General features: G+C 45.0%; 1 protein-coding gene across 3 annotated transcripts in view; it reads left to right on the top strand.

Moving 5' to 3' along the window:
- The window catches only part of HNF1B (HNF1 homeobox B), a 71,019-nt gene extending 58,520 nt beyond the window's left edge, over positions 1-12,499 (top strand). For all 3 annotated transcript variants that reach the window (XM_075013739.1, XM_075013740.1, XM_075013738.1), the window contains exons 8-9: positions 1,143-1,261; positions 9,588-12,499. In XM_075013739.1, coding sequence (XP_074869840.1) covers positions 1,143-1,257 — 115 coding nt within the window. In that variant the 3' untranslated portion in view covers positions 1,258-1,261; positions 9,588-12,499. The remainder of the gene's footprint in view (positions 1-1,142; positions 1,262-9,587) is intronic.
- Positions 12,500-13,500: the final 1,001 nt, after the last annotated feature.

Here is a 13,500-nt window from a genome sequence, read left to right as displayed (position 1 = left end):
ATATCCCTATGTTATTGGGAAATCATGTTCTGCAAGATGTCCAAATGTCTAATGCAGCTGAGATCCCAAATTGTATAATATAAACAGAGAAGGAGCTGTGTATAATATAAGTGCATTCCAGTTCTGCCATTCTCCTGGACAGCAATCTACTTATAAAGTAGTGTATGCTCCCATTATACTGACTAAATTTTCTGGCGCAGTTTACTTGTTCTCAGGGCTGACAGCAGATCTTTTAAAACACTCTGGCCTAGGTTGGTCATAAAAAGTCAGTAAGCCGGCTGGCCTGGCTTGTGTGTCTAACCATCTGTGTTACTAATGGAATACGAAGCCTATATTTCTGATTTTTAGATTTTCCAGGCAGGTAGGGGGCTCATATAATTAAACAATAACCCTTTGGCCAGCCAAGCAGCAGCAGACACTGTAAGAAGAGTTTTCTGTTTCTCCTTGGCCTGCAGATTGGAGATTTTCGTAGCAACAAAAGGACTATCTTGCCAGGGCCGTTCTTAGGCATATGCAGCTGCATAGGGCACCACAAAATTTAATGGTGCCCTCAGTGGTTAGAGCATTGGCCTTGTAAACCCAGGGTTGTGAGTTCAATCTTTGAAGGAACCTGTCAAGAAACTGGGGCAGGTTTGGTGATGGGTCCTGCTTTGAGTGCAGGGGACTGGACTCAATGACCTCTGGAGGTCCCTTCCCGTTCTATAATATACACACATCCCTGTCTATGTTGTATGTGCCTAGAGAGAGGATAGAAGCATCCGTTGACTACATCAGCTCCAGCTGTCCCACCCCACAGCCCTCCTCCCGCAGGGTGAGTGCCAGCCCCGGCAGCCCCCAACCCACCCCCCTGCCCTCTGTCATGGGTTCAGCGTTGGCTCTGGCAGTTCCCAGTCCTGTCCCCAAGCTGCCCCTGCACCCCCTTGGGTTGTGCCCAGCCATCGCACACCAGGCAGCAGTAAGGGATACGTGTGAGGTTCAGAGGACTCAGATGGAGTCAGAGATGGCCATGCACTCCTCTGTTTCTTATTTTTATATTTGTAAAAACAAATGTGTTGGAAACCTGTGGCTTGGCTGTGTTGCCTGTGCAGGAAGATAGTAACTGGAATTTATAGGGTTGCTCTCTGTCTCTTTTATTTTCATAGTGTACGCACACAAGCCGGAACCTCCCCAGTATTCCCACACTTCCCGGTTCCCATCGGCCATGGTGGTCACAGATACCAGCAGCATCAGTACCTTAACAAATATGTCTTCCAATAAACAGGTAATGGCACATACTGGGAAAACATGAGAGATTCTGTTTGGTGGTTCCGGGTGTCCTTCCCTGCTACGGGGCATCCTCAATATATATCGGGGATAGGGACCATAAAGTTGTGACTTAAAGTAAAACAATGTATATTGAGGAATTTTTCCCACACAAAAAATAATGTAAATTGAGGGGGATCGGGACCATGAGGCTATGTCTGCACTGCTGAGGTATTTCAGGACACCCAGGTATCCCACGCCCGGTGTTTCGAAATATTTTTTCGAAATAATAGGCATGCTAGTTCGGCATCCCTGCACACTTTGTTGCAGGAGGAGTAGGGGATGCCTCAAAATAGAGCAGCATTTTGACATTTGGTGCTGTGTAGCCTATTGTGAAATACACTCGAAATAGGATACATATCTTATTTCAAGGTTAGGGTTCAGTGGAGCCATAGCTTGAGTGTGAATTTTGTGTATGTGACCATTTAAACCCTAACATGCCACTCACTTACCGCACCATACATTTAAAGCATTTTAAGCAACATTTAAAGATATGATCCTAACCCAAAGTACATTTTAAACCATTTTAACCTGTGTGCAGCATGAGACAGAGGAGAGTCTCTGAGGATGCTGGGAGGGTATGCTAATTTTCTGTTTTCTAAATAACATAATGACTTAAGTGTGTGAAGTTTTTAGGTTGTGTTCCTTAGAGTTTCAGTGGTGTAAGTGTGAAACAGCTTATATCAAAGTGACTTATATTGAGGACTGACTGTACATCTATTATTGCTAATAGACATTTAAGCCACTATACTTGATGGTGAATAGACCCCAGTATCTGACAGATATCCAGGGACCACACCAGCATTCACAAAAGCTGATTGAAAGAGCTGTGTGTTGCTCTTGGTGGAGAGTGTTGGATATTCAGCCCTGAGTACCCGGATGACCAGCATATTATATAAACCACAGCAGCTGAATGTTGTGTGTGGAAATTAGTTGGTGGTCTTGAGACTGTTCTTAGCGCACAAGCGTCCATGTTAGTTACGAGCAGACTCGGGGAAGACCCAGTGTCACCTCTACAGGTGATCCCAGTGCAGAGTTAAGACACATTGGCATATTTGTATAGAGGGAAGCATTCCTTTATATGGCTTGGGCTGTGCCTATTCAGCATAGGGAGGACTTCACTCCATTCTCCAGAGCTTTCAGCCCAACACCTTTCACCCACTATGAATCCAATACATTTTCTTCTTAAAACCTGGTCCACAAAATGACTGCCATGAAGATGATTAGAGTACCACCAAACTGTGTTGGTTTATTATGACTTGATTAGTAAAGTGTAAGGTGGGTGTGGAAATACCTTTTGTTGGGCCAACCCAGAGCCCTTCTTAGTTCTGGGGAAGGTACGCAGAATGGCACCGCTCAAAACAAAGTGGAACAGATTGTTTAGCATAAGTAGTTAACACACAGATCTGAAGACCATTCAAGATGAATTGCCCCATTAACACCCCTGTAGTCAGAGGACAAAGAGGGAGAGGAGTATACATTGTTGTAATGAGATGGTGGTTCTCATCCAGGGGTACATGTACCCCAGGGGTACTCAGAGCTCTTCCAGAAGATACATTAACTCAGTGTTTCTCAACCATTTTTATGAATAAAACATGGACTTTTTATGTTCATCTAATTTTTATTGATCCTTTTTGCATAGTCACAAGTATGAAGACAAGTTTATTGCCTATAGGCAATTTCTTCCAACCAACCAATTATGATTAAGTTGTTTAAACAAATGTGTTGCAATGGTATAAAGTGTTCTGTGTCCCTGAAACTTGTAGGTAACGGGGGTCATTATTTTTTTTAAAAGGGGTACTTAATAAAAAAAGGTTGACAAACACTGTAATAAGCCATAAATCCAGTGTCTTTAGAATGTCTGTGAGTTTAGGGTTTAGCAAAGTTATGAATTCAAGCTCCCAGGTCCATCTTTTTGAGGTGGGATGCACAGACTTTGATGAGTGTAGCAAAGTCAGTGAACCAAGTTCATCTCCAGAATAACTCCATCAAAGTCAACTTAATGTCCATGAATCAAAATGACTTTGTACTCTTTTGGTGCTGTCTAAGGGCAGGTCTACATTGGACCTGAAAGTCAATCCTAGATATGCAATTCCTGCTACAACAATTGCATTGGTGGAGTTGACTTACCTGGCTGTCCTCACATAGGGAGGTTCTGCCGTTGACCTCTCCTGTTCCTCACAATAACGAGGAGTTCCGGGATTGACCGTCAAGCCCTGATAGTTCGATTTTGCGCGTCCCCTCTAGGCATGCAAAATCAAACCCCGGAAGACCAATATCCCAGCAAGTGTAGATGTACCCTAAGGCTGACTGAAAATGCCAATGAATGATTATCTGGAGACACCGTCTCTAGATTGCAAGTGATACAAGCCAATTAAGGAGGGGCTTCATATCCAGCACTCTCCACAATGTCAGAGTCATTACCATTACTCTCAATGGAAATGAGATCAGAATGTGGGGCCAGGTGCTCAGCTTGTGTGTATCAGCCTAGCTCATTGAAGCGGTTGGGCCAAAATCCCTTGCTGATAACAACTGTCACGACTCTATTGATAAAGTCAGAGCTACACTGATCTATACCAGCTCTGAATCTGGTCCTCAGCCCCCAAAACTTTATGAGTGTCTTACCTGCACTGGTATAAATTTGTGACTCTACATTTTTAGTGTCCAGACAGTGACCCTTTAAAAAAATAAAAAAACAACTAAATCTGCTCTGGGGACTGTGGGAAATATGTGGCCCTTATCGATTGCTAGATAAATAGGAGACAACCTTGAACTTGTATTCAGATAAACTTTTTTTTGCTAAGCTTAGATGGTGGGAAGAGAAAAATCTCTGCGACAAATGCACAGCAAAGAATGCTTGGAATTGCAGTGCAGGTTCATTTTCACTGATGCCTTTAAAATTTCCCTGTGAGGCTGGCAGATGGAGGGCTCTGCCCCCATAAAAAAAAACCCAGAAGAAACAGAATGGGGTAAGACTGAGTACAGTGACCCAACTGTACGGCTGGTGTAAACTAACCGCTCCATTGGAGTCAGTGGGCCAGATCCCTAGTGGGTGAAATTTGGCAGCACTTCTTTGAAATCAATGGAGATGTACTTACACCAGCTGATGGTCTGGCCCCATGTGTGGGACCCGCTGTAGAACTGTTCTCTCACCAAATGGAAGGTGAAAGTGTCATTCCAAATCCCGCTGCCCCTGCGACTCCTGTCAGCTTTCCCACTCTTTGTAGTGTTCAGGGAAAACATTTATCTGAGCCCACAAATCTCAATCAGTCGGGCAACCAGGCGCATCAGCCCTTTCAGGGAATACCATTTCCTTTGAAAGGTTCTATCAATCCATCTGGTGTGCGCTCAGCCCTAACTTCTCCCTTGATTAATTACCCTGCCTTACCCCTGGTTGACTTTGATGCTTGCTTGTTGAAACAAGCCCTCCGAATACAGGAAATGTTCTTTTCATCAAAATAGCACACGCTGTTACCCACTAGGCCTGTCACAGAGCCTCATGATGGCTGATGCCCTTCTCTGGAAAGGGTGATCAGCCTTACCTCAAGTATGGCTGGGCAAGATAATCAAACCACACACTTTCCCCCCACTCCCACTTTTTAAAGGGACTCTTGTTTTTATCCAGTGCAAACGAGTGCTGAACATAATAAGCAAATACCACGTTACCAAGCCAAGCACCTGATCATGCACATCGCATTGAGAATAGAATGAAATTTATCTCTGTGCACAAGCCTAGCGCCAGACAAGTGAACCATGTAAGGTCACATTCTCAGTCCAAAAGAGCAGGGGTTAGAGCAGTGGTGGGTAACCTGATGCCCACGGGTTGTGTGCAGCCCAGCAGGGTTCTGTGTGTGGCCTGTGCAGCATTTTGTTTACCATTCCCCATGTGCCAGATTCTGCTGGTTTCTTTCTGCTTAGCTTTTTTTTTCTCCCGGCATTGCTCAAGTGACATGCACCTAAAGCAAGGATGTACGGAGTGAGGTGTGTGCTGATTGTACACAGCGCTGGCTGTGAGAGTCGTGTGCTCCCTCTGCAGCCAGTCAGAGCATTGCTGTGGTCCAGTGGGCACACCCTGCAAATTTTAGGTACACAAGAGCCATTAGCAAAACTTACTCTAGCCCAAGACACTGTCTTAGTTACAACAATCTTGCGGCCCACTGAGATGTAGGAGAGCCACGCGTGCGGCCCACTCACTAGTCTAGGTTGCCCATCACTGGACTAGAGTGATACAAGGGTCTGTGCATCAGAATGAATTTCACCATCAGCCGCTCATTATAAGTATTGAGGCCCAAACCTGCACAGATAAACCTGCTTTTGTATGATCCATTCTGCAAGCACCCTTTGACCTGCAGGGGCAAAGGGAAGAAATAGTTTTATCATGAATACCACTGATTTTTTTTTAATCTCCACCTACAGCTTTTAGCATGAGCTGAGCAGAATTCTGAAGAAAAGACTTTAAGGGGCTACTCCCAAGTCAGAACCCTTTCTGTAGATGTGGACTTTGAACTGGGTCCTACCTCAACTGATTAGATGGCCAATTACACTCTATTTTGACATGACCTCCATTCTCAGACTGGGTGCTAACTGGATTTTCTGCTCTGTGTGTTCAGAAGGATGAGTGTTGATGAGAGAAACAGAATGGTGGTGATGCCAAGCTATGTACAGGACATCTGCCTTGTCTACCCTCTGCCCCCTACCCCAGTCAATCTAAGCTATGCAACTTTAGCTATGTGAATAACATAGCTGAAGCTGATGTACTTACCACAGTGTCTTCCCTCTGGTAACACCTGAAGTGGTGGCTCTCCCCTCGGTTCTGTCTCCTCTTCTTGTCCTGATGGAGTACCAGAATTGATGGGAGAATACTCCAAAGCTGATTTATTATGTCTAAGCAGGCGCAATAAATCGGCCACCAGAGGATCGATCCCTGCAGCGTTGATCCACCATGTAGTGAAGGCAAGCCCTCCACTTCAACGCGCAGGGCTAACATAGCTTTGTATCCCGCCATAGCTGAGAACCTGGGACAGTATGGCCGCCTACTCACTGCACATACGCAGCCATGAGAATTCAACCTTCAGCTCCAAAACTAACATCAGGCCTCAACCCAGGGAGAGCAGTGGACCAGAAGGAACCTTATGCACTTGAGCAGATAAATCACCCCAGCCAGAAGTGCACAGTGGTACATAGAAGAAATACCTTAACTAGGACTATATCTGCGCTAGTTGGAACATTGGCCTGCTCAGGGTCCATTTTCCATGGCTCGATTTTGTGCATCTGGTAGGAAATGCAAAATGGACCTATTAAAGGTCCACATCAATCCCTGTACTTCTTATGAGGGAGAAATTCTCTCATTGACCTTCTTCTGTGAGTGCAGCCAGGTAAGTTGATTGCAGATACGTCAATTCTAGCTACACAATTGCCGTAGCTAGAACTGCATATCTGCAATTGACTTTCCCTAGTGTAGACATAGCCTAGGTCAAAGGAGGAAGAGGAGGATCCTACCCTTTTCTCGGTAGCTGCCGTTGTGAAGGTGTGTGCAGAAAGGGCTTATAAGGGTTTCTCTTGTGAGATGGGCTGCTGCAAGAGAGAGAGAATGGAATTAAAAGAAGAAACATCTCTAGAAGTTCAGTGTGCATGGAGGGAAGCCAGAATGGGGCATGTGCCAGGTGGCCTCCACTCCCCTTCCTAAATAAATAAATGCCCCTGTTTAGATGCGATCAGGACGGAGAATCTATTATCGACTGACAGACCAATAACCACGGGAGGCCACGGTGCTTCTTCCTCAGGAAAGCTGGAAAATGCCCAATGCAAATTCATGTATTTATTTAATCACATTTTGAAGGAAGGTTTTCCATGAAACCTCATCTTCCCTCTCCTAGCCTCTCACAGCAGCCTTCCAGGCTAGCAACAGTGGGTGGGGATTATCAGTGTAACTTGTTGGTAGGCTTTGCCCTCGAAGCTGTATTGTGGGCCTCCATCTCTGGCGGTTCACAGTGCTCTCTTCCCACCCTATTGGGAAGCAGGAAAAGGAACACAGCCAGCATCTAGTGTTCCCTGTAAGCTGAGCGCTTGGGCAGCTGCCCAGGAGAGATTCAGGTTCCACCCAGCTGATTAGCAGAGCACTCGCAGCCACCTATAGCTGTCAGCATGTGTTTCTATTGCTGGTGTACAGATCCACATGCTTTGGTGCACATAACAAAATTTATTCCACCCCTGGGTGGAAAAAAATTAGAGGGCACACTGGCAGTGTCTCGCACTCAACAGTGCAGAATGCTACCTCCAAAGTCCTCCCTTTAGGCAGGGCTGGCCAGCTTCAGCTCTGAGCTTGGGGCTGCTGATCTCTTATCAGATGTTTATGTTTAGACATGGAAGAGGCAAATAACTCCCAGTTCCTTTGACAGCACTTAAGGCTGAGCTACCATTTTATGGCATTTGTAAACATCTGATAGCTGTGAGGCCCATCCCTTATGACATCTCATAGAGGCCTCCTGGGGCCTCATTATCTCCCTGTTATGATGTTTGTTGATCACTGGATCTACAAGGTCACCCAAGGCTTTCTTCTCCACCCAGTCGCTGAAAACTGAAGGGCTGAGTAGGCAAGAGGAAAGGTGTTGGATAGTGAAGGCTCACGGGACCTACAGTAGAAAGTAATTGACCAATGCTTCCAAAACCAGAGGGACACCAAGTGCTCAGCTCTGTCCCCCCCCCACCCCGCCCTTGCTCAGGTAGTTCTCAGTGTGCATGCTCTCACCTCTTTCACACATTTAGGAGCCTCTCGAAATGCAGGCACCCCTTGTCAGGGACAGGACTGGGGAGGTGAGCCAGGGTTAGGAAGAGAGAGAATGAACAGAGCTGATGAGAAAAGAAATGCAGAGGGAAGTGCTGAACCGTATCTTCTTGCTCCGTGCTAAGCATTTTCAAATCAAGTCAGCATGGGTGCGAAGAACCAGAGGCTGGAGCCTTCACTGTAGTCACAAAACACAGCAGAAGCAGCAGCAAGGAGAGCATCTTCTCTGCTCCCCACCAGCCCTGATCCAGAGGGATCACCTCAAGGGGAACAAAGCGAGTTCCACTACCCATTTTCTGCCAGGCACACCAGTAAGGTAGCACCAGTTGTATAGATGGTGTGACATGGACATCTGCATAATAAGCACAGAGGCCCAGCAAGTTAGGAACCTAAACACGTGTGTGGCTCTGCGATTGAGATTCTCAACTCATTTTCCATAGGTCACAAAAAGGGTAATAACTGCTGGCCTGTAACATGAGCTGCCCCCAAGCAACTTTTTAACTCATGTGACTGCATTTACTCAGCAAGATTTCCGTACGCTTCACTGATCTTGGCAACATTGCAAAGGCGAACGAGCTGCTCCTGGAACAATTTCTCCCATGGGCTGGGCACACATAGTTCCCCCGCCCCCCACCATTTTTATCAATATCTGGTATGAAAACTATTTTTCCACTGTGTTTCCCATTGCCATTGTTGAGACCTGGGGCATGAGCTAACGCTCATTGACTACAGAGGGTTTTGGACTAGGCACCGATGAGGATCTTCAGCTACCAAGTCAACTGATAGGATTGGACCCAGTGTAACAGTTGTATAAACATCTCCTGAGAGCTATGGGCCCATTCTCCAGCATTGGAGTATTTCCCCTTGAATTCACTGGGGCTAATGAAAACGACAAGAAGTCCTGTGGCACCTTATAGACTAACAGATATTTTGGAACATAAGCTTTTGTGGGCAAGACCGAAGTGGGTCTGTGCCCACAAAAGCTCACGCTCCAAAATGTCTGTTAGTCTATAAGGTGCCACAGGACTTCTTGTTGGTTTTGAAGATACAGACTAACACAGATGCCTCTCTGATATTGGGGCTAATAGGAGTTAGTGTAGACAGGACTGATCATTATGATCCAGATCCTTTAGGTGACAAACTCTCATTCATTTCATGGGGAGTTAGGTGCCTGAATACTTTTGAGGCACTCAGCCCAGGAGGTCAATGAACAGAGCTCCTTGGGTAGGATATTAGCAGAAATCCCCAGAGCTGAGGCTGCAGGGCACGTGGGAGCCCTTGTGCAGGACACAACGTTCCACTCCCGTAGTATGGAAGGAAAAGCAGAATGCAAATTACTGTCTGTATCCCACTGGACGTTTTATGAGCACGTGAATGGTCCTGAAAGCTCAATCCTGAGTGCCGTAAAATCATCCAGGTCCAATAAGTCCACTTCGGCACATTGCAACATTTCCTTTTGCTATGCTCCCTAACTCATGCCTCTCGCTTCTTTCCCTCTTAGTGTCCCCTGCAAGCCTGGTGATGTTCCACACCTCACTTACTCGGCACCTAGCAACAGGGACTTATTTTCCACAACATCACGCCGGTAACCAACGAAGTCTGAGGGGTGTTGCTATACTGAAGCTCAACCAGCTTGGCTAGAGCCCTAGCAAGAAGCCCATTAACTTGAGAAAGAGCTGGCGTTACAAGACGAATAGCCCCTCTCTGGGACTTGACAGACCCAACCTACTCCCAGAGACTGTGCTTTTCCCTTTCCTTCACGCAGTATTTCCAGGACATGTCTCGAGGATTTTAAGTATTTGCCTCTGAGAGGGCACAGGCTCTCAGGAAAACATGCGAACAAAATGTACTGATGACCAGCAGAAGAGGATGATGAAGATCAAAAGTATTTAAGTTATATTCCTTCCCCAAACGGACTGACGAGACTCAGATCTGTTACTTGGAATTTGGAGAAGGAGTCGCTCGTGCTGTTGAACTGAGCCAATTAAACTGTAAAGAGAGAGCAACTTCTCTCCTCCCCAACCTTTCCAGCTCCATCTATACAAAGAGAATTATATTCAAGAAGTAAATTTTTGTCCAATGGATGTTAAACTACTGTAATTAAGTGCAATTTCTCCACCTGTATATATTGCCAATGTTTTTCATACTTCTCTTTTTGTAAAGGTCAGAACTGAAGGTTTTTCTCTTTTTTTTCTTTGAATGAACAAAGGTTTTTTCTTTTCTTTCTTTCTTTGAATGAACAAATTCATGAGGAAGGACCCAGACCAAGGTGATGATTGTCCACTAGCGTTTCTGTGAGGACAGAAGCAAGCACGTCTTGTACAGCTGCTACTAAAGGCTGACAAACTGTGGTCTGGGCCAAACAAATATGAACTCAGATTTAGGGGAGAACCACGAATGAAATACACAACCCTATGGCTGACTCCCCAGTGACCATGAAACGTACCATCCCTCTGGCAATTACTGCCAATATGCAGTGCTCCAAAAAGTGTGCTCTTCCCTGACACGTAAGCGTTTTGACTGAGACTGTGCAAGGGCCAGGGAAGAGATGTGAGAGCTGACCGATGGAATTAAAACCCGTGGATTGCTTTGGGAGATTTCAGCTTCCTGGCATGGGCAGTTTTCAGGTGCATCTGTAGCATTTGGGCTGGTCACAACACTTTTTAGCAGGAACTTTCTATGCTTCCAAAGGGGTTTGGGGCGCTCCTGGTCATATTTGGAGGTTGGGGAGAAGAATGAGAAGTGTAATCCCCATATCCCCTTGGGTATTAAAAAGGGTTGTAATGACTAATATCAGCTGGTCTCCTGCCCAATAAAAACGAGTGATCTTAGTTTGTATGTAACTCCAGAGCTAGGCTCGTTGGCTTCTCCCTCTTCGATTAACAAGCCAAGTCTGTTGTTCTGATGCCACTGCCTAGTCAGTTGCCAGCTTTTCTTCCTCTGCAGTTGGATAAAATCTCTCTAGGGCCAAGATGTGGAGTGCTTCATGCTGCCAGCCAGACACGTTGCCACCAAGGGCCTTGTTTTCACACCGTCGCTCAGCTGGAGTAGGGTTTTGCTCAACTAATAGTCTTTTTGAATTCAGTAGAATTACTCATCACATGAGGGGCTATAGAGTTCGATATGGATGCAGGTACCAAAATTTGGCTTTACGCCAGAAATCTACATGCTGGAAAATGACTGGAGAGGGGCTGTGAAGCCTATGAGTGCGTATTCCCATTGATCCCCTGGTGCTGTACTGGACTGTTCTTGTCGGCTGTAGACGTATTTGTGAAAGAGAGGTCCTGGGGAAAGGGAGAATGATTCAGTAAGAGGCTTATTTGGGAGCTGTACGTAGCTTACCTGTTTTCTCTCTCCCTATATCAAATTCATTTCAACCAAAGACTGAGGTCTAACCTTGTTTTCTTTTCAATCAGTAACAAAACTTTCATGAGCATCAGAGGGTGCTGAATTAAGGCCCTGGGTAGGAAGACCAAATGATCTGCAAATAGCCAGCAGGGGGTGTGCAAATAACAAATTTCTCTTGGCCCACTTCACTCCCAAGTTGAGGGTGCTGGAGCTTTTCTCCATCCTGCTAAGCAATCTAGAACGTAAATCAGACAGCTGACATCTTCCCAGCTTGTAGCTGCTATAGGACGAAAGGGATACTGAGCCAGACCGTCCACTGTTATAAATCAGCATACTTCTATTGAAGTCAATGGAGCAACCCTGATTTATACCAGTTAAGGAGCCAGTGTAACATTTTCAAAAGTGCCTAAATCCAATTTTCAGACGGATTTAAGAGTCTTATTTCCTATTTACTTTAGGACTTGAACGCCTAAACACCTAAGCCATTTGAAAATGGGGCAGGTTCCTAAACCACTTGGACACTTCCAAATATTTTTAACCCAGTGCCTTAATGCCAAACTCCATGAGCAATTAAAAAGGGCAAAGCTCAGTAGCTTCTTCCCTGAAGAGAAGGATAAATAGACAATATAAAAGCAGCACATTCTCATTTGGGAGTCGGGACCATCCTTTACTTTGTATAGAGCCTAGCACAATGGAGTCCCAATCTCTGTTGGGATTAGTAGGGAGTGCTGGATGACAAGTAATAAATCATTATGACCTGGAAAGCAATCTTTGGAATGAAATTTAATTTGATGTAGATCATAATTAAATACCATTTCTTCTGGCTCTCTGTCGACGTGTGGTGTATATCTGAAGCACAAGGACTATTGCATTAATAACCTCATCCCTTCATTGACAAGAACAAGATGAATTTAAATGTTTGCAAAGTAATTCCAGGGCAGAGATGCCATAAGCATAAGGTTTGCTTGTGAGTGCTTGTAATGGACATAAATGTTGATTTAACAGGCTGCATGGAAAGCAGAATGAGTCGTCTTGTCAAAGAATAAAGCCAACTATCTCCCTCTCTCTTGAAATGTTGATCGTGATTTCCAGTTGGTCAGATTTAATAAGTCATAAGTTTCAGACAAACATCACAGAATTATCCTGAAAAAGAAATGGGCTCTAGAGGGATCATTTGATTCTGGTTTTTTCAACAATCCAATGTTTGAGGGTGTTTATGTGGTATATGGGTCACTTCATTATAAAGACAAGGGCCACTTACAAAGTCCAGTTCAGAATTCACTATCTGAGTACTTTGTCTGACGTTCTGGAGCCATATTTCTGGTGAATTGAACATGGAGATGAAAGGAAATGAAAGAGTGTTACGAGGACGAGGGAGAAAATTGTTCTCTGGCCTCTGAGGATAGGACAAGAAGCAACGGGCTTAAACTGCAGCTAAGGAGATTTAGGTTGGGCATTAGAATGGTTAAACACCGAAATAAATTGCTTAGGAAGGTTATGGAATTTCTGTCACTGGAGATATTTAAGAGCAGGTTCAACATATACCTATCAGTGATGGTCTAGACTCAGAGACTCTAGGCAGTGCTTGGTCGTGCCATGAGGGCAGGGAACTGGACTTGATGACCTCTGAAGGTCCCTTCCAGTTCTAGTGTTCTCTGATTCTATGAAAGTCCTAATACCAGCTGTGACCTTGTGTTGACGTTATTCTACTGAAGTTTCTACCTCAACTGTCACCAACTGTGGTATGTAACGATCTTCATTAAGTAAGTTGCTTAGGATATAACGTTCAGAAAGGTAGACAGAGCTCCATCAACTGGGGGAGGTGCAGTGCTTTTGAAAACCAGGCTAATCTCTCTGTGACTCATTTACCCCATCTATAAAATGGGGGTAAAGTACACTTCACATTTGTGAAATTTGTTGAGGCCTTTGCGTAGTGCCATATATGTACAAAGTGTTTGATTAATTCCCGCTCTTTTTAAAGCTTCAATAGTTGTTCATTTGACAAAGAGGAGGGTCAGGCCCAGATCCTCAAAGTTGTGTGAGCTCCTAATTTCCACTGCAGTCAA

This window comes from Carettochelys insculpta, chromosome 19 (genome assembly GCF_033958435.1).
Source record: "Carettochelys insculpta isolate YL-2023 chromosome 19, ASM3395843v1, whole genome shotgun sequence".
Lineage (NCBI taxonomy): Eukaryota > Metazoa > Chordata > Testudines > Carettochelyidae > Carettochelys > Carettochelys insculpta.
Note: the sequence above shows the minus strand (reverse complement) of the source record. Positions and strands in the feature narration are given on the sequence as shown.